The sequence below is a fragment of the Arctopsyche grandis genome, chromosome 8 (genome assembly GCF_051622035.1).
Source record: "Arctopsyche grandis isolate Sample6627 chromosome 8, ASM5162203v2, whole genome shotgun sequence".
NCBI classification, from domain to species: domain Eukaryota; kingdom Metazoa; phylum Arthropoda; class Insecta; order Trichoptera; family Hydropsychidae; genus Arctopsyche; species Arctopsyche grandis.
In genome coordinates this window covers 11,396,256-11,423,897 of record NC_135362.1, presented here as the reverse complement: position 1 = coordinate 11,423,897, position 27,642 = coordinate 11,396,256, and the positions used below count along the sequence as shown (strand labels likewise).

At 32.8% G+C, this 27,642-nt stretch overlaps 5 protein-coding genes across 5 annotated transcripts in view; 2 read left to right on the top strand and 3 right to left on the bottom strand.

Annotated features, from left to right (window-relative positions):
- Positions 1-27,642, bottom strand: part of LOC143916171 (transcription termination factor 3, mitochondrial-like) — a 143,587-nt gene that overhangs the window by 103,275 nt on the left and 12,670 nt on the right. The window lies entirely within an intron of this gene.
- On the bottom strand, positions 5,945-9,920 carry LOC143915833 (uncharacterized). The gene is made up of 14 exons (XM_077436652.1): positions 9,770-9,920; positions 9,095-9,271; positions 8,777-8,940; positions 8,500-8,702; positions 8,219-8,427; positions 8,034-8,140; positions 7,613-7,745; positions 7,447-7,533; positions 7,103-7,362; positions 6,853-7,003; positions 6,674-6,730; positions 6,330-6,449; positions 6,120-6,215; positions 5,945-6,031 (listed from the first exon to the last, which is right to left on the bottom strand). The coding sequence occupies exons 1-14, from the start codon at positions 9,776-9,778 to the stop codon at positions 5,945-5,947; spliced, it is 1,860 nt and encodes a 619-aa protein (XP_077292778.1). The 5' UTR covers positions 9,779-9,920.
- Tbp (TATA binding protein) lies at positions 11,058-13,234 on the top strand. Its single transcript, XM_077436008.1, has 5 exons — positions 11,058-11,134; positions 11,326-11,553; positions 11,627-11,760; positions 12,526-12,769; positions 12,843-13,234. Exons 2-5 carry the CDS (start codon positions 11,365-11,367, stop codon positions 13,116-13,118), a joined length of 843 nt encoding a protein of 280 aa, XP_077292134.1. The 5' UTR covers positions 11,058-11,134; positions 11,326-11,364; the 3' UTR covers positions 13,119-13,234.
- eIF3k (eukaryotic translation initiation factor 3 subunit k) lies at positions 14,282-15,563 on the top strand. Its single transcript, XM_077436100.1, has 4 exons — positions 14,282-14,608; positions 14,732-14,951; positions 15,033-15,252; positions 15,336-15,563. Exons 1-4 carry the CDS (start codon positions 14,556-14,558, stop codon positions 15,488-15,490), a joined length of 648 nt encoding a protein of 215 aa, XP_077292226.1. The 5' UTR covers positions 14,282-14,555; the 3' UTR covers positions 15,491-15,563.
- On the bottom strand, positions 16,919-17,656 carry LOC143915832 (uncharacterized). The gene has a single exon (XM_077436651.1). It carries the CDS (start codon positions 17,654-17,656, stop codon positions 16,919-16,921), a length of 738 nt encoding a protein of 245 aa, XP_077292777.1.

Genomic DNA, 27,642 nt, shown 5'->3' with positions numbered 1-27,642 from the left:
CGTTTCAACAATGACCAGATAAAATTGGTAAATTCTGATAGAGAAACGATCGATTTGGAGTCACAAAACCCCCAAATCTAACCAGCAGTTTGACGAGGACTCGAACCTTCAACCTCAGTGGTGCTAAATATATACGCTACCATTAAGCCAAACTGCTGGCTATATATAATATGTCTCTTTTCTGATGCTTTTTTAAATTATTCTAAAAATTGTATAGGTATCGATGTTTGTAATTGACCAGAAAGGCATATTGGGGTTTACCCATTGATGTTTAATACACTAGATCCGCCCTCACGCTTTATACTGGTCTCCCTTTTGGCGCATGCAAAATACATGGCGCATGCACAGTTTCTCTTAGTAGGTAGGTAGGTACCGCTGCGTCGTAGGGAAAAAAGCATTGTTTTCTCCCAACTTCCCCGCTAGTTAAACCCCCGAACCCCTTAGTTAGTGAAGACAAGATCTCCGACCAAAATCACACGTCAGGGCCCATCTAGTGTATTATACATCAATGGGTTTACCTGTTAGTCAACAAAGTATTTTGAATTAATTACTGTGAACACTTCATAATCATTTCATCTTGATCGCGAATTTTCATCTTACAATTTTACGCTCTATTAAATATTATTATGTACATGAAAAAATGCACCCGAAAGTGATAATGACCCAGAAATGAATTTAGAAATTGCGGTTTTACCAAAAGAAATGCAATCACCATTGGTGCAATAAAGGTGTATACAATTCATTTCAGGTTATTCGGTGCTGTCAATAGATTATTCGCTTTCTTTTAAAAAAAATTTCGCACGACATCGTTTCTTAAGAAGATAATTTTCATGTATTTCCATATCGTTTTGAACGAAATTTAAGGACTATTTCATTGCAACATATAGTCTACATACATGCATGATGCAATAAAAGCAAACCATACAAAACTGTGATATTATATTGCATTACAAAACGCGCTCAAACTGTTCCCGATAAATTGTTGTAATTTTGACCGTAACTTTTTTATAATACGAAACGCAACACAAGAATTTGCATACGGTGAAACTTTATTGTCTTTTGTTAAAATCTTCCGATTCGTGTGAATGAAAAATATTGTATATATTTAGTAGAGGCATTTTTTCACATACACACTTTCATTTTCTGCGTGCGCATTGTTTCGACGTAAAAAAAATACAATGATCAAATATTAATCGAATTAGTAGTTCGCAAAACTGCTGGAGAAGCATGTGAAAAGCGCAACGGTGAAACTGAATTATTGTTTTCGTACGAGATCGACGATATCGAACTTGAAAAGTTTCGCCGAACAAACGAAAATATATGGTCATTCTCTCACTATTGTGTTTACGCGATAATAACTGTCATTGGTATGACCAATATAAAGACGTTTAAAAGTTTACAAAATAAAATAAAAATGCAAATCAGCACTAAAATATTCACACGAAATCGTAAAAATATCATTCATTTCCATGTGATTCGTTTTCACGGCCAGCGAGGATGGAATAATTTATGAGACGAGTAAAATATCATTTGAAGATTCGGAATTAAATTTCAAATAAATATATCAAAACAAAACAAAAAACTATACACATATCATTAGCGTTTCCTTTACTAATTCATTCACAATCATTGTTAGTTCATGGACACAGAAACTCCAGCACCCCAGATAATACAAGAAACATTAAAATGGCATATGGTTGGGCCTTGAAGCAAGATCATTAATGCTATTTGCTAACCTTAAAATCCAACTACAACAAACCAGGCCAATAAATATTACTATTTATTACACGTTTGACTGTATCTCATTTCAGTTAATTTTACAGTAAGAAGAAAAAATCACAATTGGTCGGCTAGAATGTTTCGACTAATTGAAATAAAAGAACAAATTTAGATGCTCTCGTATAATACAGATTCACAAGTTATCATGAATCATAACTACATAGACTTCAGGTACTCGTCAGTACAATTGTAAGTAACGATATATCGTTCCATCAATGTTCAAAGCAAAACAGCAAGAAATCTTGTAAAAACATGTTTTTTCTAAGAACTAGTATACATAACATATATCTTAGACTAATATGAATAAAGATCTAGAGCAATGTTTCACAACATAGGGTGCACGCCCCATCGAGGGGGTAATTTGAATGTTTTGGGGTGGTATTGTAGAAATCATTAATAAATGTTACATGTTTTTACTTTATCTATGTACGTAGTAATAATAGAGAAGTTTTGTGATCATATGAAAATTCTAACTCGAGATTTTGAATGATTCGAAATCGGAATCGATCACTGATCACGTTTTCATGATCTAGAAAAAAATTGTGTGTGTACTGTGTATTTTGGCGATTTTTTATGTTTACAATTTCATTTAGATAAATAATTTCATTTGGAATACAGATGGATGAATCAACTATGAGAGGCAGTAAGGCTTTATTAATGGTTTATAACCATTATTTATTTTTAGAATTTAGTGAGCTATATAATTAAGATAGGGAGGCACTTATAATAGATTTTTGAGGCTTTAAAGTGGGTCGTGGGCACAAAAAATGTTGGGAAACACTGATCTAGAATTTTTCTGCTGTTATTTAGTTGACTGAAACGTAATATAGTCAAATTATATATGAATATTTCATATTGTAAGGCTCTACAACAGAGTTTGGGTCGCCATCTGAAATGTAGGACCGATTCTACCATGTTGGTGGTTACCAATTTACTTCCTTCCCAGCCGTCATTTCATTCCTTTCGCCCCCATAATATAATACATACCTAAATACATCTAATATATAATTTCGAAAGAGACTTTGTAAGGTTTGGGTGGGAGAATCCGTGACGTTATCGAAAAAATATAATTTTCTATGCCGACGATATCGATATCGATTTTGATTCCTTTTTCAGTTCCTGTTCCAGATTCTCTAATCAGTTCCATATGCGGATTCCTTTTTCAGTTCCGGATATTTGGATTTCTTTTTCCGTTCCGAATTCGGATTACTGCTTCTGTTCCGGATCCGTATTCCTGTTTCAGTTCCAGATCTCGATTCATTTTTAAGTTCCGGATCTCGATTCTTTTTTCAGTTCCAGATCCGGATTCATTTTTTAGATCCGGATTCGGATTCATTTTTCAATTCCGGAACCGGATTCCTGTTTCAGTTCCAGATCAGGGTTTTTTTTCAGTTCCGGTTGTGTGTGTGTAATTCATTTCTGGCTGTAGTTAATTTTTTTTTTTTCGATTCAAATAAATTTAATAAAAAACAAATGAATTTTTACTATTCGATTAGCCATGTTTAAGCGGTTTATATTACAAATGCCGAGCGCAGCCGGGTAAAACCACTAGTGAAATATATAATTTCGAAAGAGACTTTGTATGCATGTAAGTTTTGGTTCGTCAAATCCATGACGTTCAATTTAATAAAAAATCTTTGAATATTCAAATAAATTTAAATATAATAAAATACTCAAACTAATTTAAATAAAATAAAACTATTCAAATAAAATTTCTACTATTAGATTATCCATGTTAAAGCGGTTTATATTGCAAATATCGGGCGAAGCCGGGTAAAACATCATATATAGAAAATGTAAAAGGGTGCAAAGAAGACCACAGGGAAGATGGGTGAAGAAGGGATGAAATAAGAAAAATGTATGGGATGTGTTGGATGTAGGAATTGACCATAACAAAAATGAATGGAAACGTGTTGAAGAGGTCTTAGTCCAGCGGTGAATTGGGAATGGCTGTAAATGATGATATCATATATGTTTAATTATTCAAATCAATTCATAGAATTCTTACCTTACAAACTCATAAAAATGACTAAAAATTAGACTATCAAAATGCCAATATGGTTTTATCTAAAATAATTTCAAAATTGACAAGTACGAGTATGTATGTAATTATTGAAAAATCCATAAATAAATTTGCTGATTTGAAACACTCGTTGCTTTGCAGATTTTACAACGTGCAATCACTGCTTGTCGGCGATTTATTTGATTAATCAAAACTATGAACCGAGCAAGGCTTTTTTAGAAAATGCACGATATATTTATCGACCTCGTTATGAATCATAAGTCTCCTTTATTAAATTTATCGTGTAACCACACCCAATTGCAACGTATGTATAGTAATTTCGCAATTCGTATTGAAACATTAATAAAATGCCCTTAAGCATTGCCTTCAAGTAATATTTATATGAGATCTTTACCTATAAAAATATTAAGGGATCATTTCCAGCTGTACGGGTGACACTCGAAGTGAAATGCAGAATTGAGAAAGTTCTAAGCTCATTTAGTATGCAACGTCGAAAGTGCAAATCCACGCGAATAAATTAATTTGTTGCACGTGCTAGTAAAACCCCACGCCCTGCAATATTTGAATGTGAGCGTGCCGCAATTTAATCTTATCGATTATTAAATTGGAATTCTGATTTAATTTTCCTAATGACTGGTAGGCAGACAAGAAAATTTTTATTCTACTAGCGCAACTAAATCAATCATAGATGTCACTTGAACAATTCAGATCTTGTAAGAATAAAATAATTTATTATGAGTATTTCATTTTCCTAATTGCATGAATGCTTAATATTTTATCATATCTATATACAATATAAAATTGAATGTCTGTCTGTCTGTCTATGTGTCTCATATAGGCTCCTAAATCACTGAACCGATTACGATGGAACTTTCAGAATTTGTTGTATGCATGCCCGGGAAGATTACTGTGAAACAAAAACAGGAATAAGTGTCATTGCAACGCAATAATTTCAAATGTGTTCACTGCCTGCGTTTTTCCGACAAATGGGAACGGGGACGAGAACGGGAATGGGAACGGGAGCGGGAACGGGAATTGCATGCGTTATTGTGGCATTGCAACGCATGCTGGGTTCAGCTAGTTAAATATATAATATCGCTATTTTGTGTGTTTGTCTGTCTGTCTATGTATCTGAGAAATCGCTCGCCGTACCATAATAGTCGTTTCAATTCGACATACATATGTACATACGTCACAGCTAAACCAATGCCAACAAAACGTATACGAATTAATAACAAAAGAAAAAAGCTTCCATAAATAGAAGTGTTTGTTACCAATGTTTCCTCTAGGCTAATAGACGGCCCTAAGTCTCTGACCATTTAGCGCCATCTATTGAAAATATAGTTAATTAATGTGTTTTATATTGTTTATAGGTAGGTGGTTTTTAGCATTTTTTTTTCATATTAAATAAAATATATTTAAAAGGTACTTGAAAAAAATTCCACTGCGTGCGGATCGAACACAGGACAAACCCCTTTTTTTTCAATTTAATAACTTAATATGCCAACACCCATGCGATGATATTTCATCAGGTACAACATTAGTTTTATATTAAAATCACAATAGAGAGAAAATAACTTTATTGTTATACACAAATATATTTTCTTCTAATCGTTTCAAACTTAAAATACAAATTAACAATACAACAAAAAATAGATTGATGATTATTCATCTTTGCTTTTTGGTTTTAAGTAATATTATAATATTTTTGAAAAATAAACTTATAGTATGTATTATACCATGAAAAATTAAAACATAAAAGATTTACTCGAAAAACATAGTTATATCAGTGGCGTGCGGTGAAAATCTCCCTATTTTTGTCGCGAGCAGATACAAGGGGACTCAGTATGACGTCACCTAGTCCCCTTGTATTCTGCTCGTGCGCACATAAGTAAGGCTGTGCGTCAAAAACAGATATAATTTTACGGCACGCCACTGATATATAAAATAAAATTAAAAATAAATAAATATATATATATATATATATATATATATATATATATATATATATATATATATATATATATATATATATATATATACATCTATTTTAATAATAATCTTGAAAACGTATAAATAAATTCATCATGAAAACGAAATGGAGCATCAGAATGTTGAATTTATATAATGAAATTTGAGTTTTTAAGATTTCTTTTTGAAAAATCTCTTGGTAGTTGTCATTGCTTTTGGTTTACTGAACTTGGTACTAGGGGTGCTTTTCAATGGATCCTGAATAAAAATAATATTCGATATTAGTTTCTGCACTACAAAACCACCAAATAAAATATGAATAAGACGTCACATCTTGAAAATTTACCGGTTGAGGAACAAAAAATCTATTTGACAATAATTTGGTGGAAGATTTTGCCAGTTGAGGAAACGGAGACGTTTCAAAATGTAAATGCTGTTTCTCCTATAAAAATAAGTAACATTAATGATAATAATAAGTATAAATAAGATCTCGTTATATATGTAGGTAAATGCATTGTATGCATAATCATATTTTAATATTACAATTGTAACATACATCACACTTGGTATCCAAACTGCTATCACTTTGACAAGACCAGTTGTCTTCATCAAATATATCAAATTTGCTTTTTGGTTGCGTAATTTTAGCCTTTTTAATGCCGTTTTCATTATTTTCCTGAATAAGATGTATAAATGTATTACTACTATTAAATGAACAATAATTTTTATAAACATGGTATTGTAAAGCTTGTCTATTCTCCAATACATACATAATATTGTCAATTTATAACATTAACAAAACCACGATGATATGTATATGTATGTACATAAATAGGTACATATACATATACTAAATATATTAATATTTTAGGATTATGAAATGTGATATCAAAAACTTACAGCTTCACTTTTTTCAGAGGCGCATTTTTTAAGTAGAAAATTTTCTTCACAGAGTAGCTGCAAATAGTTATATTCGGTTTAAAAAGGAAGAATAAAATATTTTACTGCTATTTATGTAAAACATATATTTCAATATTGCATGTAATATGTGAATAAGTAGAATATATCATCATATTCACCTCGTTCTTATTTTTATATTCTTCAATGACCTTTTCAGAGTTAGCTTTGTCTTCCATAAGCGATTTGAATTTTAACATCATGTCAGTGAGCCCAATAGATTTCTCATCGATTTCTAACTTCAATTCGTCATTTTCTTTGGTAATATTTTCACTAAAATGGTTTCAAAAAGCAACATCACAAATTCATTGTTATAAATGCAATACCAAAAAATTATTTGTGGTATTAAATATACAATAAAAATTAATTTACATTTTTGTTTCGAGTGAAACTTTCAATTCACCATATTTAGTATTTAAGCTCCTGAAATCCTCATCAAATTTTTCTTTTATTAGATTTTCGCATACAAACGACTGTTGCAGAGATTTCAATTGTGCTTCAAGGGCCAGCTTTTCATTTTCACAATTTATATTCTTATTATTAAATTTTTCTCTACAATCATTTAATTCTTTCACCAGCAAAAAGTTGTTTTGTCTAATTTCTTCAAGAAGAGCTGCATTCTTATCGAGTTCCTGCATTATATTAAAAATGTATACATATTTGTGGAAAACAATAATGGCTTACTAAATAAATTAAAATGTGTAAATTTAAATTACTTTATGTGAATCATCTTTCTCTTTTTCAAGCAATTCCCTTATCTTTTCTAATTCTTCTTTATAGCTTTGTTTCTCAATTTCAGATGACTTAAAATTAATAAAAAGGAAAAGCATATGGTATTAATTAGTAAGTTCTAAACAGTCAAAATATAAGACAGAAATATACTTGATATAATTCTTTCATATTTTGATGTTTTTCTTTAATTTCATCATTTTCCTTCAATACATTTATTGATAGAATTTCTTTGTCTTTAATTATTTGATTATTTTCCTTCACCTCTTGTTCCAAAATAAGTACACTAGAAAAAATCGAAATGGTTTATGAATTCTTTATGGAACCGATGAATTAATGATTATTGCAAGTGAATAATTATTGAAAGTTTGGATTTCTTTCAAAATCTGGCAAACCACCAAATGAGTCTTTTCCATACACATAGACCCATTTGAATACCGGACGGATAACAAAAAGTATTAAAAACATTACATGCCTCACACACAATTCATATTAGAATAATTAATGGTAATGAATATTAAATTTGGCATATAGTATATTTTTTTATAAATTCATAGTTATTATATATCATTACCGCTGTATATACTGATCCCTGATATCTTTCAATGAAATAATTTCTTTTGTTAATTCATCAGACACTTGATTACTTTCATTATGAAGTAATGCATATGTTTCATCTTTCTATAAAAAGTATAAATTCAGACATTACTAACATTATAAATATATAACTTCGTAATTAACAATTGAAATCAAAATTGCCTGTTTTATTATTCGGTCATATTTTGATATTTCTATTTGCAAATCGCTCATAGACTTCGACATTTGACCTTTTTCAATTTTAAGTGAATTTATCAGCGCTTCGAGAGAAAGTATTTGTTGTTTCAATTGATTGATAAATTCATCCATGTTTTTGCTGTTCTTCTTAAAATTATCTGTTAGTTCCAATCGACGCTGTGTCTCTGAAGTCACTGAAAACATACATACTATGTGAATAACGACGTTGAAAATGTTTGAGCTGCATATAAAAAAATAAGCAGTACATTCTGTTTTTAGACTTTCAATTGTTAATTGGTGTTGTTTTGTGGTTTTTAGATTATCTTCTTTCATCTTTTGAAGCATTTCGATGGCTTGTTCATAAGATTCAGACAACTTCTGCCGATCTTCTTTGCAATTATTCAAAATTTTATGCAATGCAAGTGAATGACACTCGAGAGTATTTTGAATCTGTCTAGTATTATTCATTCTATAATATGGAAATAAAAATAACATTACACTGTTGATGAATATTTTATGTTGAATGGGTTTTCCTATGTTTACTTGGTCAAAACTTCCTCCCGTATTCCTAGTTCACTACGATACGATTTATCAAGTTTCTCGTATTGTGAAAATTGTTGATTTAAATTTTGTTGTTGTATTTCTTTATCGTTCTCCAGGGTTTTAATTGTTTGTTTTAAATCACAATTAACGGCGTCATTTTCAACCTGTAAATAATCAACATGTAGAGTATAATTTTTTAGACTTATGTATTTGTGTACATCAGTTTTAAAAATCAATCTGTTATAATAATTGTAATACAAACTGGAAACCAAGTTTTCAAAAACAAAGTCTATGAACTACTCGAATAATTATAATTACTTTTATTTTAATTATTTTTTTAGCTTCTTGTGCTAGTTTAACTTCAAGCGAGAAGGTATCATCCATCGGTAAATGTCTTTTTCTTATATTCGATTTGGGAGTTTGAGTATTCATCATATGTTTTGTTGGCATGACTTTTAGCATCTCACATGTCTGACCAAAGGATTCATTGTTAGCCTGAAACGGTATAGAAGAAATATCCATCATGGTATATAAATACCAAAAATTTTAGTACATACATATATACATAATTTAATATGAGTTTATGAGTTTAGCACCCCTTAAAGATGTTATTTATTTAATTTAGAATAGTTTTTACTGAAATTTATTAAAGTTTTTATTCATATATTAATAAAATATTATTAAAGCAATAAAATATTTTTATTTTCACCATGAGAGGAGGTAAATATTGTAATTAAAAAATGAGTGTTAGGGTGATGTCATTTGAGGGTACAGAGGGGTCATTTGCCCCCTCCTAGATTTGGCCAGGCCAAGAACATGCATGTCATATCGATTATTCGTTTCTAAAAGTATCCAGCAAGAACTGAAATAAGTATAGACATGTTGATCAGAAGTCAATAAAACCCAACGCTTGCCCCCTCCCCCCCACTCGAAAAAGTTTAAGGAGTGATATATGTATATGATTCAAAAAGATAAACAATGTGAAAATATTACCGAAAACATAATTAAAACTTATATTAGATTCACAGAACGTCGAAATTTTCGATTAACTCTCGAATGCGATTGTGAAAATTCTAAAACGTCCCGTCCCGCAAAAATGAGAAGAAAAAGTGCTGCCATAGACAAAAAAATTATATGACTGAATGACCACTGTAAAAAAATATTATTATTCATATTTTGTTTTAACGATTTAAGTTGCCACTCATTGTATATCTACCTACCTATCTATCAGTGATGTGCGGTGAAAATTAACCTGTTTTTGTCGCACAGCCTTACTTACGTGTGAGCGAGCAGGATACAAGGGGACTCAATATGACGTCACCTAGTCCCTTTGTATCCTTGCTCTGCAACAAAAACAGATAGAATTCCACAGCACCCCATGCTTATGACTAAGGATAGGCGGTCGGTTTCTATTTGGACAAAAAAATGGGTTCACCATTGTCAATTTCTATAGTCACCCTTTTTTTTTTTGCTCTCTAGCTTTGTAAGACAATAGTTATCAACCCTATTTCCTGGGAAATAAAACCCGAGCGTCAAAGTCTACTTATGATTTATCTAACTATCTACAATATATATGTATTTTCAATTTGAACATTTTCTTTGAAGATATTTATTGAAACTATTTCCAAAAATCGTTTCAAATTATTTTATGGGGGCGTATGGAGTGAAACGACAGAATTGTTAAGGCATGACTATTTAATCTGATGGGCGGGAAGAAAGTAAAGTAGCGACAGACAACTTGCCGAGTTGGTCCCAACTCGCAGGATGGTGACCGAAGCTCGACCATGTCGTATTGCCGCCACACTACTAAAATAAATATAAATAAATGCCACTGACCATCTACCTACAGTAGGTAACTTACTTAAAGAATCGATGAATATACATATGTATGTGGAATAATAGACCGCTTGAATCCAACGGATCAAGTTGAGCGCTTTTTCTAAATAGATTTTTCTTAAATGATTGCTCATATAGTATGTTTTTTTACCTTTTAAGTTACATATTTTTAAGCGGGTGAATAGATATTTTTATAGCTAATGCTGTCGATATGTGTCAAACCTCTTATAATATTAAAAAAAGTAGAGAAAATGGAAACACTACAGTCGTTAGTCACTTTAACTTTAAAATTAAAATATTGCTGATTAGACATCTTTTATACTTTTTCATCACTAAGTGATATCAAGAGATACATTAATTTATCATTGATTAATGTTAATGTATTATTTTAATTCAAGTTACTAACGACATTTTTCCCTTACCTGGATTTTTTTACGGTAATCATGCATTTACGGCCAAATTAATTTTGGCTTGTGTACGCGTTGACGTCTGACAGTTGCCGGCTCTCAATATTGCCATTTGGTGAGTTATGCGATTAAGTTTTGGGTCTCCCTCATTAAACAATCTATTTTAATGTTCACCATTAATGAAATTATCAATGGATTTTAATTTTTATTCAATGGATAACAAATTTGGTTACTTAACCTATAAACGTAAATTTAAAAAGGCTGTCAATATTGATATAAATTAGTTTTATTATGTTTTTCTTTCAGATTTTTCGTTACCCCGTTGAATAACTCCAAATTACCATCATGGAGTTGATGGGGAGCCCGCTGTTCTCCAGCATTGATACACCGCTGCATCAGCCGGAGGAGGAACAACAAATTGTGGCTCCTCTGCCTCCCACTGTAGCAGCCAATGCACCTACACCTCCTCGATCGATGCATACATATGCCCCAATATATTCTACTCCTCACAGTCTGATACAACCTCAGACGCCGGTAAAATAGTGTAATGTAAAATATTTTACATCCCACATGATTGTTTTCTAATTTTTTTCAATTGCTTTTTTAGCAAAATATGTCACCAATGGTTCAAATGGGAAGCATGAGTATGCAAAGTGGGATGAATCAAATAAGTGGTCCTGCTACTCCTATGACTCCGATGACTCCATATTCCGTTGACCCTGCTATTTTACCACAATTACAGTAATTATTTTCGACATTTAATTACATGGCATAATGTTTTATATATTTATGCCGGGGCTCCACTGCGAGCGGAACAGAGCCATTTTTAGCTTAACTTAGTTCTGCTCAACTAGCAAGGACTAATTACTATAGTTGAAGTTCTACTGCAGAAAGTCTGAGCGAAACGAAACGAATGAGGACGTAGAGATCTTGCTGTGTCAACTGATCTGTTGCGAGTTTCGAGCGGAGTGAGGCGAAGCCCCTCACACCCTCGTTTATTATTGTTTCCTAGCAAAAATTGTTTTAGAGTTTTCTCTACGATAATTGATGTCCTTCCTCATATTATTATTTACTATAAAACATTAATGGAAACTCTCTGGGTAGGACACCATTCTCCAAGAAATGTATCGAGCGACAAATTGCTTTTTTAAAGAATCTTGTCGGTCTCGGAAATCTGCTCAATTTTGTGTTGTGGACAAAATCCATCAGTTCTAGACTCAGCACTGCACTAGCCTCTTTACCAAACTATTTGTCGGTGGACCTTCACCTCATTTATGCCATTTCTTGTTCCGCTCACTTATTTCTTGTTTAGCTCCGCTCATGGTTGAGCCCCGGCTTTTATCTGCCAAAAATTGGTGCAGTAGATGTGAAGACTGACAGACATAGAAAAACCTGATAAATTATAAAGCAAAAATCCTCATTGAATTAGTCACTGGAGAGGGAATGTTTTATTTAAATATTCATAATACATGGTATATTATTGTAAGTAAAATTTTATTTTTATAGGAATATCGTATCCACCGTTAATCTCAATTGTAAACTAGATCTAAAAAAAATAGCACTTCATGCACGTAATGCAGAGTATAATCCAAAAAGATTTGCGGCTGTAATTATGCGTATCAGAGAACCGAGGACAACTGCGCTGATATTTTCATCTGGTAAAATGGTCTGTACTGGAGCTAAAAGTGAACACAATTCTAAACTTGCTGCTAGAAAATATGCGAGAATTATTCAAAAACTTGGATTTATGGTTTGTTTTTGAGTTAATAACAAAATACGTTTTCCATTTCAATTAATTATTCATTTTGTTTTTATTTTTTTAGGCAAAATTTTTAGATTTCAAAATTCAGAACATGGTTGGAAGCTGCGATGTTAAATTTCCAATTCGATTAGAGGGCTTAGTTCTGACTCACGGTCAGTTTAGTTCGTATGAACCAGAATTATTTCCGGGTCTTATTTACCGGATGGTTAAACCCAGAATTGTCCTTTTAATATTCGTATCTGGAAAAGTCGTCTTAACAGGAGCCAAAGTCAAATCTGAAATTGATGAAGCATTTCACAACATATATCCAATCTTGAAGAGTTTTAAGAAACAATAAATTTACTATTAATTTAGATTTTAAGGTGTAAATATGGACTGCTGAAATATACAATCTAAAACAATCGAGTTTTGTAATATATGTCAGATTTATGATTAAAGTAATTTCATACATTTCATTGTTTTTTTTTTAATTTTAAATAACATATTGCCTATGTTTTTATATGCATATACTTTTGATATATATTAATATATGCATATACCAAGCACTTGAGGAATTTCATATCTACATATTAAATGGCAAGTATATCGAAATAAAATGTTGGTATAATACATACCATAATATACTATTTATTGTGTAGCACCAAAATGTCAAATATACCTAAAATGAGTAGACTTGCATATGTATATTAATTTATTTGATTTATTCTCGCTGTAGAAAAAAAAGCAAGAAATTAAACTAGTAATAATTGATTGATCTTTAGGGTTCGGTGATTACTAGTCAAATGTAAACCGGTCGCTCTAGATCGGTCACACGTGATCACCCGTCACACTAAAACTGGTCACACCATAAAATCGGTCAACCAGTTTTCTCGTGACCGATTTTATGGTGTGACCAGTTTTAGTGTGACGGGTGATCACGTGTGACCGATCTAGAGCGACCGGTTGTCCTGTGACTGGTTAACATATGACTAGTAGTCCGTTTACCGATCTTTAGTACATATGAATATAGTTCATGACTAAAATTTTTAAGTTAGTGATTAAATCATATACATCTGTATCTATGTATTTTGAGACTATACATCTGTACCTATGAGATTTTTTTTCAATGCTATATTCATTTAAAGTGTCACTAATATTTTTAAATCATGTGGTTACAAGGACAGATCCAGGATTATTTCTAGGAGGGGGTGATAAAAAAAATGAAATTAAAATCCAATGAACACAATGAAAATTCTTATTAAAAACAATGTATCGATTCACTTTTTTAATACTATTGAGAATCTGTCTCCATCCTTGTCGCTCTTACTTCTTAGAACACCTGTAATTTATACTAATTTAATAACATCCGCGATCTATACGATAAAAAGTACTATATACATCGATAAATATAATACAATAAAAAGTTACTTTTTCCATTAAAAGAGGAAAATTTAGGATTTTTGAACATTTTGTCGCTTGAACATTATTTCCGTGGACATTTTGTCGCGGGTACATTTTGTCAGTGCACTAATTTTCGGGTACATTTTGTCGTTGAACCTTTTGGACTTGCACCAATTGTTGTGTAGCCCACTTTCACAAGCTTTTTATTATTATTAAAAGAAATGAGGCATTTTATGTATTAAATTTATAAAAGATAATGGCCGCATTAATATTACTTGTGGGTTATATTTTCGTGGCGTGGCCAGCGCGAGTCAGCTGTCATCGTAATATTCAACTGCGGTAGTTTGTTAGTTAATTGTTTCGTTACTAATAAACTGATCATCACTAGTTCACGATGGCGGATGATATGAAGCAGTCTGTTGCGGCCATGTTGACGGGTATTGAAAGGTATCGTCATATTTTAAACGTCTCATACCGACATAACCTCAAATGAAATGTATCGGCTTGGAAATGCCAACGTTGACAATATGTATTTCAATTTTATGATTATAAATAAATATTCGATTTCAGATACAATCCCAACAATTTGCCCGCCCTTCAAAGATACATTGAAGCCCAAGCTCGGGAGAATGTATATGATCTGGAAGCTAACCTCACAGTACTAAAACTATATCAGTTCAACCCGCATTTGTTTAACTTGGACATCACGTGCATTATTCTATTGAAGGCGCTGACTAATTTCCCACATACAGATTTTACTCTTTGCAAATGCCTACTTCTCGAGTCACAAGTATTTTTTTTTTATATTGAATGTACATACATATTATATTGTTGGTAATATTTTTAATCATTTATATTGCGTTTATTTTAGTCGGAGGAGGAAACAATAAGTCAAATAAAATATTTAGCCGATATTTTGGAGCAGTGTGATTTTGCGCAGTTCTGGAACCGCGTGCATCAGATGCCCGAACTATGCAATCGCATTGTCGGATTCCACGATTCAATTCGAAAGTTTGTTTGTCACGTTGTTGGTATTACTTACCAAACTATTGAAAAGCCTAATTTGGCTAATCTTCTGGGAGGCGTCGATGGTTAGAACTTTTAACCAATTGATCCAATTGAAAATTATTCCGAACACTCTTTTTTCAATCTTTATTTATTATTTCATTTTCAGATGGTACATCGAAGCATTGGGTGAAAAAATATGGATGGAAAGACGACGGCGATCTGATATTTATCGCGTCTCAAGATGAAAATATCAAAACAAAAAATATTACAGAAAAAATCGATTTTGAAAATTTGGCTCCTTTAATGGCATCCTGCTTGTAAACTGCAATTTTTTCATATTGTACACGTGTAATTGATCAAAAATGATTTTAAAATAAATTTTATTACATCTGATGATACTATTTTATTTACCCTCCTTGCTATTTTAGCTTATTTATATCTTCATTGATTTTAATTTGTTTTCAAACGAATATATTTTTCGTTTGTTTTTGATATGTAAAATGAAATATTATTATTTTTAAAACATATGACAATATCAGATAAGTGAAATTGTCATGCATGCAAAATACATTGATAAAAAAATATATAATCAAATATTTAAATATATGTGCATACTGGAATGAGTGATGCAAAAATAATGCAACTATGCATATGAAACTTCAATTACATATGACAATTTCACACCAACTGCACTGTATTTAACGCGAAAGTTTGTCTACGGCATGTGCAAAGGCTTTGAGAACACATTTAAATAATGAAATTTGTCGAATAAAATTTCGCGAAGCACTCCACCCGCCCCTACGACCCATCAAATTCGCATAATATGGAAGAATGAGTTTTGTTGTGGGCGAACGAGGGGTATTATGATACCCGAGTGTGCGGATGACAACAATAGCCCCGAGTGATATGGCTTTTAGTTACTACTTCTGATGAAACGTATACATCAAATGTACGTTATAGAACGAATCAGTGAATACATTTAATTAATATCAACATTATATTTTCAATTTTTAATCTTAACCATTTGAAAATTGAAATATTATATTGATCTCAATGAATATCTATGTACGTACATATTTATACAAGACAACCCAATATAAAATGAATATAAGTGTCCTATTTGAATTCATACTCTTAGATATATGACTCGTTATAGTGGTATTTTATTTGAATGATGTTTTTTTTAGTATAGAAGAGTGATTTTTATATTTATACAATATTGAACCAATGCGGCCCTTAGTCCCTTCGTCGAGCTTTGATATCAATTCATCGTAAGATGGTTGTCTCCCTCCGTTCTCGCCAGCCGTTAAACACTTCACACTAATTGAGTCCCGAGTCAAGAGGAAGGAGGGCCACCCCAATTATTTGTTGACTCGCTTATATGGCTTTATTGTCCGCTACGAAAGGCTCCCAATCACATTTGGCACAATGGAGCTTTATTCTGCTGTAATATTCAGCGCAAACTTATTTCACTCCCATTGAAAATTAATTAACATTTTTAAAAGGTCGCCGAGCAATCCCGCCGTATTACAGAACCCTTCCCTTCTTTGTTGTGCTTTTTGTACTGGAAATTGAATACAAGGATCAATCGAACGTGGGTAGGAAGTGGGCTATGAAATGCGAATGTTATGATGTTTATTTAAATTTATTACGCAAACAAAACAAATTAATACAGATCAATAACAAAAGTTAATATAACAAAATCAACAAAAACGGTAAGCTTTAGAACTAATGCGACAGTAGGAATCATCAGTGTTTGCCACTGCTGAAGCCATACTCCTTTCCACCGGAATGACCTCCCTTCTTTCCGAAGTCGGAGTGGTGGGCGTGATGCTCCTCGTGGCCATGATGTCCTTTGTGTCCCTTGTGATCCTCGTCGTAGTGACCCTTGTCGTGATGTCCCTTCTTTCCGTAGTGATCATCATGGTATCCGGACTTGTGATTGCCTCCCTTCTTATGTCCTCCAGCCTTCTTCGAATGGTGTCCATGGAAGTCGCCGTGTTTGCCATGATGTCCACCTTTGTGGAAGTCATCGTAGAACTTGTGCTCTTTGTGGTATTCGTCTTTGTGGGCTTTGTGGTGGTATCCGGTGGTTTTAGATCCCTTCTTGTGACCTTTCTTTTCGCCGAATTTTCCAGCCTTGTGTCCCTTCTTGGCTTCGTGGTGTCCTCCGTAATGTTCAGCTTCGTCGTGATGCTTCTTCTTGTGTCCTCCGTGTTCGGCGTAGTGTCCACCGTGGTGTTCTTTACCATGGTGGCCGTGTTCTCCTTTGTCGAAGTGGTGTCCGGATTTGTAGCCCTTGTCTCCCTTCTTGCCGTGCTTGGAGCTGTGATGAGCATGGTGCTCATGACCTCCTCCAGACTCGTGATGGCTCGACTTGCCAGAAGCAGCTGCCACCAAATCCGAAGATTCCTCTTCTTGCTTAGCACTGCAGCTTGCTACAAAGCAGCAAGCCGCCACCACGGTGACTAACCATAACAACCGCATGCTTCTGAAACACACACTCAAATTAGTTTTATTCAAACACTTGTAATTTCACTGATTATATAACAAACACTTTAAAACGATCTTTTTAAAACACCTACGTTTTCACTGTTATTGTTAGAAGGTGTTAATTTGGATTGAAAGCCAATACTGAACTGACTTTGTTCCATTCACGGACCACTATTTATATGAGCACTTTCTTCCAAGTAAACCACAGCGTCGAATCATAATGAAACCGGCGGTTGTGTTATACCTTTTTTTTTCGTTTATTATATCTGCAATTGTATTTCTCTCGTTTTTCATGGCTCACTGGACCAACATCGTCAATTGTGTCGACAGGCAAATCTAACTAACCGTTTGTCACACTTTTTCATTTCATTTGCTAACTTTCTGCAAAGCGTCAAGTAAATTCAAACGAGCATTTGTATGAAACAATTCATCACAAGTTTAATGAATATTATCATGCGCGTAAAAATTTAATTGAAATATCAAGCATTATGAAAAGGGCCACCGAGGGGGGTGGGGGAAGCTGGGGTTAGAGGTCGAGGGCCCGGACTACTTGAGGGGCCCCGTGTTGGGACGTTCGACTGATCTATATTGATATTTTATATATTACTAGTGTTTTTACTCGGCTTCGCTCGGTATTTGTAATATAAACCGCCTAAACATGGCCAATCTAATAGTAAACATTTTATTAGATTTTTTTAAATATTTTTATTTTATTTAAATTTATAGTTACATACAAAGTCATTTTCGAAATTATATATTAGATTTAAAAATATGTAACAAAAATAATAAAGAAATCCTTTCGTTAAATTTTCCACCTACGCTAGACATGAAACGTTGAAATGGATGTCTTACCGAAAAAATCATGAGCCGTGTGAAACCCTGAAGCGTAACCCTAACAATGGTTAAATACATACAAAGTTTCTTTCGAAATTATATATTAGATTATTCAGCATGAAAATACATATATTTTTTTAATGCTAAATGTTTATTATTTTTAAATCCGCGCGTGTTAAATCGTACGTGTTATATCATACTTTCTTATTCGATTATTTCAAAAAATAGCATTTAACATATTATATTATATATGTACATATAAATACAGGTATTTTTCTAATATGTAGTTCTGGTAGATTATTCGCATATTAAAAATATAAGATTTTTTTTTGGTTTGTCATAGGGTATGGAATTATTTTTCCAGGGCCCGGAATTCCTGTCGGCGGCCCTGATTATGAATGAAGCTTATATATTAATATTTTGATAAATAATAAAAAATATTTGATTTTCTTTTTATTTCGTTTTAATACAACATGTAAGCGGCTATTGTCAGCAAACTCATACAGCATATTAAATTATTCGAAGGGGTGAAAAATTTCAATTGGGCATAGTCTACGAGATGTAATTCGCTATTTTCATATTTGAGGTCCAAGGCCAGTGGTTGCGCATACCGATGACGAAATTCCGTATTTTTCACACCGCTGGAGTTTCCATCAACGGCTTCGCGAAAATTTTCGCCTTTTGTTGGGAAAAATTAACTTTTGACGAAAGCAACGGCCGCTCGGTGACAACATCGATGCTCAACCATGCGCAATTGTCCCGCAATGGTCCGTTTGGTCGGTTGCGCAACACCTTTTTTTGCGCTTCACAAAAGCAAAGCGGCAATCGTACGATTGGACACGGCTACCCCCTTTTCCACCCCACCCACCTCCCGCCCGATACACACCAGTTTCGATTTTTACGTCGATACTAAACGATTACCTTTTGCCGTACAGTAGACAAAATCAGCAGTGACAAAATTCGCAAGCAGTCCATTTAATATTTATCACAAAGAATTTTTATACTCAAAACAAATGGTAGGCTAAACACCCAAAATATACCGATGGGTTGTTATCTTAGTGGGTGGCGGCACTCGCAAAATATACTGAATCGGAAAATTTGCATACCACCCGTCGCAAAGTCCGTCCATATATAAAATGCCGTATTTTGATTTATTGAGCGATGTCTTAAACTATAAATTATTATTCAATTATTATATAATACACATACGATTGGGTGTTATATTCGATTATACTGTTTAAATTCTTCTTTCCAATGATTCATGTGCTACATAGTGGGAATGTGAATTGAACAATCTAATGACCCCTCATTTTTAATCTCCTCATCCATAATAGATTTAAGAGTATTGGAAGTATGTTAGATGAATTAGGATGGATGAGTATTAGAATTAGTCTAAATATTAGTATATTGTCTTTTGTTTATAAGTTAGATCATAAGTTATTACCTAAGTATTTTGATGATTATATAATAAGGAATAGACATAAACATAGTTTTTATACTAGAAATAAGTAGAGTAAGAAAGAATAAGACGGCTGGGGGTGTTTTTCACAGGGGTGTGCTCATGTATAATGCCCTCCCTGAGTGCATCAGGTCTGCTAAAAACATGGATGCATTCCTGCGAGGTGCGAAGAGACACCTCTGTGAGGGACAGTACATATAAGTTAATTATAAATTTTATAGTTAAGTATAATAATTAAGATGTATTTTTAAATTAGCTTGATAGCTAAAATATATATAAATAAATAAATAAGATTACTAATCTGACAGATTAAGCATGTCATCATAATGCTATCATTTTATCGGATGATGATAAAATTGAAAAAAATATATATATGTATATTCTGATTTTAATTGTTTAATTTAAAATATTTATTGTTCAAATTTGTTTTTTGAGTAACACATCTGTACGTATAAAACAATTGAACTTTTTACATATTTATTTGAATAAAATTTCTTATATAATGATTGTTGGTATCGAATATTTCGAATTAACTACAAAACAAGTCAAAAATTATCATTTTTGATCATTATATACTTACATACATACGTATATTGGCATTCTTTGTAAATACAATAAAAACTAATTAAAATTATAATATTTACTCCATTTTAATTATTTTAATATTTAATTTGCATTTTAAAATAATACAAATTAAATAGCAAAACGTCGCTCTCTCTTGTAACGAACGTTCCGAGAATATCTTCGTGGAAGTGGACACAGACACCGGAAAAACCTTTTCTCTCAGGTAAAATTGAAATAAGATCCGAGCGATAATAATTAAACAGAAAAGAAGAAAATGAGATGAAAATTAAGGGACGCTTTTCATTTTCAATAAATTAAAACGAGAACACAGTCAAAATTTTATATTCATACCTACCCATCTCCTTGTTTCAACATTACAAACACACTCACTCAAAAGAGATGTTAATATTGAATAATATTTTACATAATAAATAATAGCAACAATTTCTCAATATTGAAAAGTGCATAAATCGACACTTTGTTTTTGCATCTGGAAATTGTCAGTGATCAGCGAAATGTAAAATTGCGCAATTAACGGCGATGTAACATCGCGACGACGCGACGTACAAAAAAAAGCTTCAATATTTGCATCGAAAAGGTTATTGTACAAAAAAATTGAAAGCATCGACACATGCAATGTGTCCGGTCATTTGATACCCATGACAGTTTACACGGATGACTTACCGCGCCGGGATGTTGACATTATTTTGAACTGTTCAATTTACTGACGGATGCATTTATTATCATTTTTATTATATTGTATAATTCACACGGAATAAAAATGTGTGATAGATGTATATTATATTACATGTTTAACTAAAAGTAGTAAATATATCTATAGTACACACTTACACGCCTTTGTGTAATTGGGTACTTACATACATATACTTTTCGCAAAGGAAAATCATTTTTCTGATATTTTTTTCAAATGCGGATGAATTGATTATATGAAAATATAATAGGTAAAATATATGCTGAAATTTGTTTGATGTGTGTACGGCTCGCAAACATCCCAAATATCAGTTGAAGCGTTAACAATCGCCGTTAAGTATTGCCCGTTCCGATCGAGTTAACACATTAGGCACCGGAGTTTGCATAGGTGCGTCTCGGCAAACGGTAAACAAGTGTTTCGTGTTACCTCCGGAACTGCGCCCAAACTATACAATACCCCCATACAAGTTCTGGCACAATATTCATTCAAAAATTTTCCCCTTGCTTGAGCAAAGTACCTAGTATGTACTAATCAAAGGCCTAATCTTCCTTGGGCGCAATGTCCGAACGGTTTCGAACAACGTTCGAATCGGAAACGGACACTGGCTATCGAACGTTTTCTTCCTTCAAATTTAAACGCTAAATAGAAAACAATTATTTTTCGCGTTCGGTTTGCCAGATGCGTGCGTGCGTGTGTGCGTGGGCATTTTTTTCGCCGTGTTTTTACAATGGCCCAATAAAAGATTGCCGACAATAGAAATCGTCCCGAATAATTCGCTCGGAACAAGAGTAAACATTGTTGTGCTTGTGCTCGTTCCCTTCACGGGAATAAGTATAATGGTATAATAAATTCCAATTCAAACACTTTCAATGCAAATTAATGCTCGCACCATCAGGCGCTCGGCCCGTACCAAATCAGGATTTAGGCCCTAACACATTAATGCCTTCCGGCTGAAATAGACGAATTTTCCCTTGAAAATTACGACAAAATATTTTTATCAAATAATATATAAATATAACACGTGTTTCTTATTTTTAATTGATATCATCTGTGCAGAGGGTCGTGATCTCTCGAGTTCATTTTGCTAACCTAATTAGATAGACCCTCTTTAGTCATAGATATATCTGTCCAGTTCATTGAGTAGGGGACCTTTGTCTTTCCGAGAACTCTCCACTTGTCCAGTCATAAGTAGAGTACGGACCCAAAACGCGCCGCTCATTGTTCAATTGTAGTAAATGCTTTGTAAAAAAGGTTCGGCAAACCTTTAACAATGCATTTACAACATTTGAACAATGAACGGCACGCTGGTTATTTGGGCTTTAGTCATAAGTAGAGGTAGGATAGTCACAGTGCTATCGATTGTTCCATTGTTGTAAATCCTTTGTAAAAAAGGTTCGGCAAACCTTAAACAATGCATTTACAACCTTTGAACAATACACGGCCCCCTCAGGCTCCGGTGACTAGTCATAAGTACTCTTTTCAAACTATCTAGTAATGCTTGTACCAGACGAACAAGACGAATCAATGTGCTGATAGAAATCCTATTAAAATTTGGGTCAGCCTCGTCATAGCATCTTTGGATATTACTTTAAGTCTTAAAAATACGTATTTATTAATTTAAATTCATAAAATTCGTGAGCCTCAATTTGCGACCCATTTGGAAAAAACTCCCGCATTTACGAAAACCATCAAGAGAAAGTACATATATATGTACCTATAGATCAATTTTTAATCGTTTTCCCTTCCATTCTTTCATATTTTCAGTAATTATAAGTTAATAAGTACAATGAAGACTAAATTTGTGCAAAATATGACAAAAAGTATTAAAAAAGCGTTTTTTAATACTTTTCATTTATTAATTGAGAATTGTGATTCAGAACATACGCTGATATATGTTTAGCCCATTATTATTTTATATGAGAGACTGATCTGAAACATTATTGGAAAATAAATTAACAGTGAAGAAAGTTTCTAATTTTTATATATGTTACAGTTGAAGTGTATCTTCGAGTCTATTTGAATTGTGTCTATTCTATCTAACCTGGTTCCAACAACTGTTAAAGTTGAAGTGTAATATATCTTTCAATTTTAATATATCTTGACTAGTTGGAATATATTCCGTCTAACCCACGTAAGTTGATTAATTTGGACAATTAAATTCAAACTGCTAAAAATATATTACAACTGAAAATACACTTCAACTATAAGTTGGTACCAGTTTAGATGTAGAGGTTAGGTAACTCATTACCATAATTCGTAATACCTTGCAAATATTAACGCATTATTGAATTCTAAAGCATTCGTTAAAATATCAGAACTGTCGAAGATAAGATTACAACTGACGCACATTGTTGAAAGTGTATTTGCTCTTGTAGAGTTATAATTTAATACTTGAATTGTATTCGAATGTGGATGACCTAAAACGCCAGTTCGAATATATTACAACTGAAAATACTCTTCGTCTGTAACATATACATACATAGTATATAATTATTTCCCACATTTTCAAAAACTAAAAAAGTAATTTAAAAAATATGGAACTTTGTAGATAAATAAAATATGTATTAATACATATTTTGATATATACCTATTACTGTAATTATTTTTTTTCAAAAATCGCATCCAAATATTGTTAAATTGACCGGTTTAATTATATTACTCTGGTCGTTAATAGGTTTTGTGATACCCACGCTGATCCCAGATTAACAACGTTCATATTAATCTTCGTATTTCACATACACGCTGAATATTTCGTATACACTATACCAACAATACCCACACAACGTGCAGCATTAAAACATTTGCCTCATTTTGAATATTGAATTACATTTATATCCACTCTCGTATAAAGGCACATATGTACATATGTACGCACTGCATATAATAATAGCCGTACATTTGATCAAAATGTATTTTTCACACGAACCTCCACCGTTTTCCATCGCTGGTCATGATTTGCATGATTGTGTATGCTGGGTAACAGTGTGTTCCCGCGGTTTTAAACATGGACCGCTTATCTCGCATGTGTGGGTAAGCATTAGGCGCTGATCCCTATCCTAACCCTCTGGTCCCTATAAGTATAGTCCCTAATGCTGGCTGATGGATTTGACAGAACGCATTCACTTCAACTGCGAACGTTCGTTGGCTGCTGCCTAGTCTTCGGATAAAGCCCAATTTTGCGAACCGAAACAAGTTAATTTCATGCAAAATTAACAGCCATATCAATTCTTAATTCTGAGAATCCGCTCTCGAAATTTCACCGGTGAAAGTGATCGAATGTATATAAAATAATCGTCGGAAGTCTCAACATCGTGGTTCATTGATTCTTCAATTAATTATCTGACTTTTTGCCTCTGCTCGTCGTCTGCATTCGATCCATTTTATTTATCATCACATTGATCGTTTCATTTTTTTTTATGTATATTCGATTTTAAGATTAGTTGCTTCACTATGACAATTTACTTTCTGTCTGCTACTTGGTGATTTATTTTTATGTGATATTTTTGCACTAATCTTGAGAGCGAATTACTTAGTTTTAATTCTGTAGCTTCCTTTACCTTGTTACCATCCTCAAACTTCTTTGTAGTTTTGTGTATGTTACATTTTAAGTGTAAATTTAGTTCGTTCATGAACATATTAGTATTAGGCATAAGTTTAAGTATTCTCAATCGCTTGTCTTATCCTCTATGTATTAATGCTTACTATGGGTTGCAATATTTTTAATATTATCAAAACCGGAGTTATAGTAAAGTTGTAATGTAGTTTTCACATGATTTCCCTTTTAAATATTTGGCGTACTGACATCTCAAAGGTTTTGACAACTCAAAAGTTTTGACAGCTAAAATTCTCAATCGCTTTATGTACATATATACATACATATGTATGCTTACCCTGGGTTGCAACGATTTATCTTTTAAATACTTGGCGTTTTGACATCCTAAAGGTTTTGCAGGTTAAAATTTTTGACAGCCAAAAGTTTAATGCTGGTGAGTCTATTTGATGATTGCATTTGACTGTAAGCACTCAAACTATATCCAATAGTTCGTGTATGAACAAACTAGGCCCGCATGGAAATGTAACTAATGCCCCCCCCCTTTTTTTTACAATGAAATAAATAAACTTATAAATTTTAAATTTCCTTTACTGGATGTTTTATATTAAAAAATATATATTGGCTATGACTACATATATATCATATAAACACATTTTATTCATCTGCGAGATCTATTATTTACCCTTCAAACAACAATCGACTTCTCTAATTGCTTTTATCACTACATTGTTCCCTCCACATCACCAATCACTTAAGATCGTTTTCTATTGTTTCCGCTATATGAATTAAAAGAATAATATTCATTATGTATCTATATATATTTTTTTTTTTGTTTGAAAAAAATGATAAATATGTCTCATGTTAATAAGCTTCTCAGAAGAAACTTTTCGAGTGAGCTTTGGCCGATTGCTTTATTTTCATATTAAACAAAATTCATACATTTCATTTAGTCAAAAAAATCGACGATGATACTTTTAGAATTAATTTGATTATTTTATGTATGTTCCAGTTATGGGGCTCTGCTTGGAATCCCTTTAGCCGGTACGTATTATCTGCGTGTTAAATGTAAAAACCTTGATCCCGCGCGTAGGTCCTGGCTAAATAAAATCCTGACAGACAGAAAATAATCCGTATCGATCGAATCGGCACAAAATGGAAATAATAAAACGTTAGCGCTCGTATTTTCAGACATTTCGGATTACATAAATAGTACACGCATATTTTGTAAATATATGGTACATACACATAACAAACCAATATATCTTTTATGTGTACTTATATACATATACATATAATTGCACATGTTTTCATTTGTTTGGTTTCTTTTGCATTATTAATAATTCATGTATAAAAGAAAAAATGTCTTGAGCCTGTAGGTGGTGTGACAGCAATAAGCGAATGCGATTATTCTTGTCACTGGAATACACATTCATAATCAGATTTACCCTATTTTTACATATTAGCTCAAGCAATACTTTAAGTCTGACGAAGCCTTTCACAGTTTATTTTTATTAAATCTCGAATTCCTCAGCTGAAATATTCAAAATATAGTCTTGAAACGCCCACAAATTTATACTCCATCAACGTCGAGCTTGTGTAATTGAATTCAATATACAAACATATACAATTAATTAGGCCATATTGTGAATATTATTAATTGATTAAAACTTCGCGGTCAAAATTTAATAAATGTATTATATTATATTATAGATTATTAAATAAAAATTGTTATATATTGGATTTATATGCACACATTCATATGCAACAGTATCTTGTTAAGAAAAGCCGATTATTGGTAATGCGAGCTTGCGTTGTTAAGTGGGTTAATAATTCAAGTTCACCAAGAACACGACGACAGTGCATATTAATTTGTGCATTTCAAATACCCATGTGTTTAAGCATTAGATTCGTTCCGACGCATCGGATTACACGAGTGCGCTTCAGTTTAGCGCGAATTAAGACCCGTTCGGAGACAAGGGCCCCGAGGGGCAAACGGAGCATCCCCGGGGGGCGCCGGCACCCTCCAAGGGGGCACCTGGGGGGCGACGGGGGGCGGAGCCGTCTGCCATTGGCGGCGAACAACGGCCAGCCCCTGACACGTGTCCTCTCCTCCGACACTGGTCCAGTGACAACGACTCTGTCACTATCTCTGCACACCTCATTAGCCCTTGCAATCCGTCGGCAATATGAAAATGTACCCAAACGATTCCCTGAATGAAAAAAGTTTACAAATGATTCCCGAAACAATGAAAGTTTCCGTTGGATGGTTGGTTTAACGGTGGCCGTGAGGGACATCCCTTGTTTGTACAACTTAATTGTAAATAAAGGCGCATTCAAATGAACACACATTACAATAGGTACAGGTGGTGAGAAAAAGCGTGAGAAACATCTCATGATTTCATTATTGTAATTATATTATACTAGTGGTTTTACCCAGCTTCGCTCGGTATTTGTAATATAAACCGATTTTTTTATTTTGATTTTTAAATGCTTTTTATTATTACGAAATTATGTTCACAATACATCTTATATCTATTTTAATAGCTACTGATCTACTGATCATTTTCTATTTTACAATTTAATTTAATTTGGTTAGTAATCATAGTAATATATTATTCTAATGTTAATGTACAGCATAATAGGAAAAAGAGCTCAAAAACCTATTTACAATTCTTATAAATGCTCATAATACATCTAATACATAGTATTAAGTAAAGACTCTCTAAAGTCAATGACCTGAAGCAGATTGTGTTTAGGTAATCTGTGTAGATTAAACATGGCCAATCTTATAGTAAACATTTTATTAAATTTATTTGAATAGTTTTATTTTATATGAATATTTATTTGTTTTTTTTTTT

What these genes read in the sequence shown, in the direction of transcription:
- LOC143915833 (XM_077436652.1), bottom strand. An exon ending in AGAAAGATGATTCACATAAA is followed by an intron (nt 7,363 to 7,446) that starts GTAATTTAAATT and finishes AATATAATGCAG; the next exon opens with GAACTCGATAAGAATGCAGC. An exon ending in GATTTTTTGTTCCTCAACCG is followed by an intron (nt 6,032 to 6,119) that starts GTAAATTTTCAA and finishes ATTTTTATTCAG; the next exon opens with GATCCATTGAAAAGCACCCC.
- eIF3k (XM_077436100.1), top strand. Translation starts at nt 14,556, where the DNA reads ATGGCGGATGATATGAAGCAGTCTGTTGCGGCCATGTTGACGGGTATT. An exon ending in ATGTTGACGGGTATTGAAAG is followed by an intron (nt 14,609 to 14,731) that starts GTATCGTCATAT and finishes ATTCGATTTCAG; the next exon opens with ATACAATCCCAACAATTTGC. An exon ending in TCTTCTGGGAGGCGTCGATG is followed by an intron (nt 15,253 to 15,335) that starts GTTAGAACTTTT and finishes TTTCATTTTCAG; the next exon opens with ATGGTACATCGAAGCATTGG.
- LOC143915832 (XM_077436651.1), bottom strand. Translation starts at nt 17,656, where the DNA reads ATGCGGTTGTTATGGTTAGTCACCGTGGTGGCGGCTTGCTGCTTTGTA.
- Tbp (XM_077436008.1), top strand. Translation starts at nt 11,365, where the DNA reads ATGGAGTTGATGGGGAGCCCGCTGTTCTCCAGCATTGATACACCGCTG. An exon ending in TGATACAACCTCAGACGCCG is followed by an intron (nt 11,554 to 11,626) that starts GTAAAATAGTGT and finishes TTGCTTTTTTAG; the next exon opens with CAAAATATGTCACCAATGGT. An exon ending in GCTATTTTACCACAATTACA is followed by an intron (nt 11,761 to 12,525) that starts GTAATTATTTTC and finishes TTATTTTTATAG; the next exon opens with GAATATCGTATCCACCGTTA.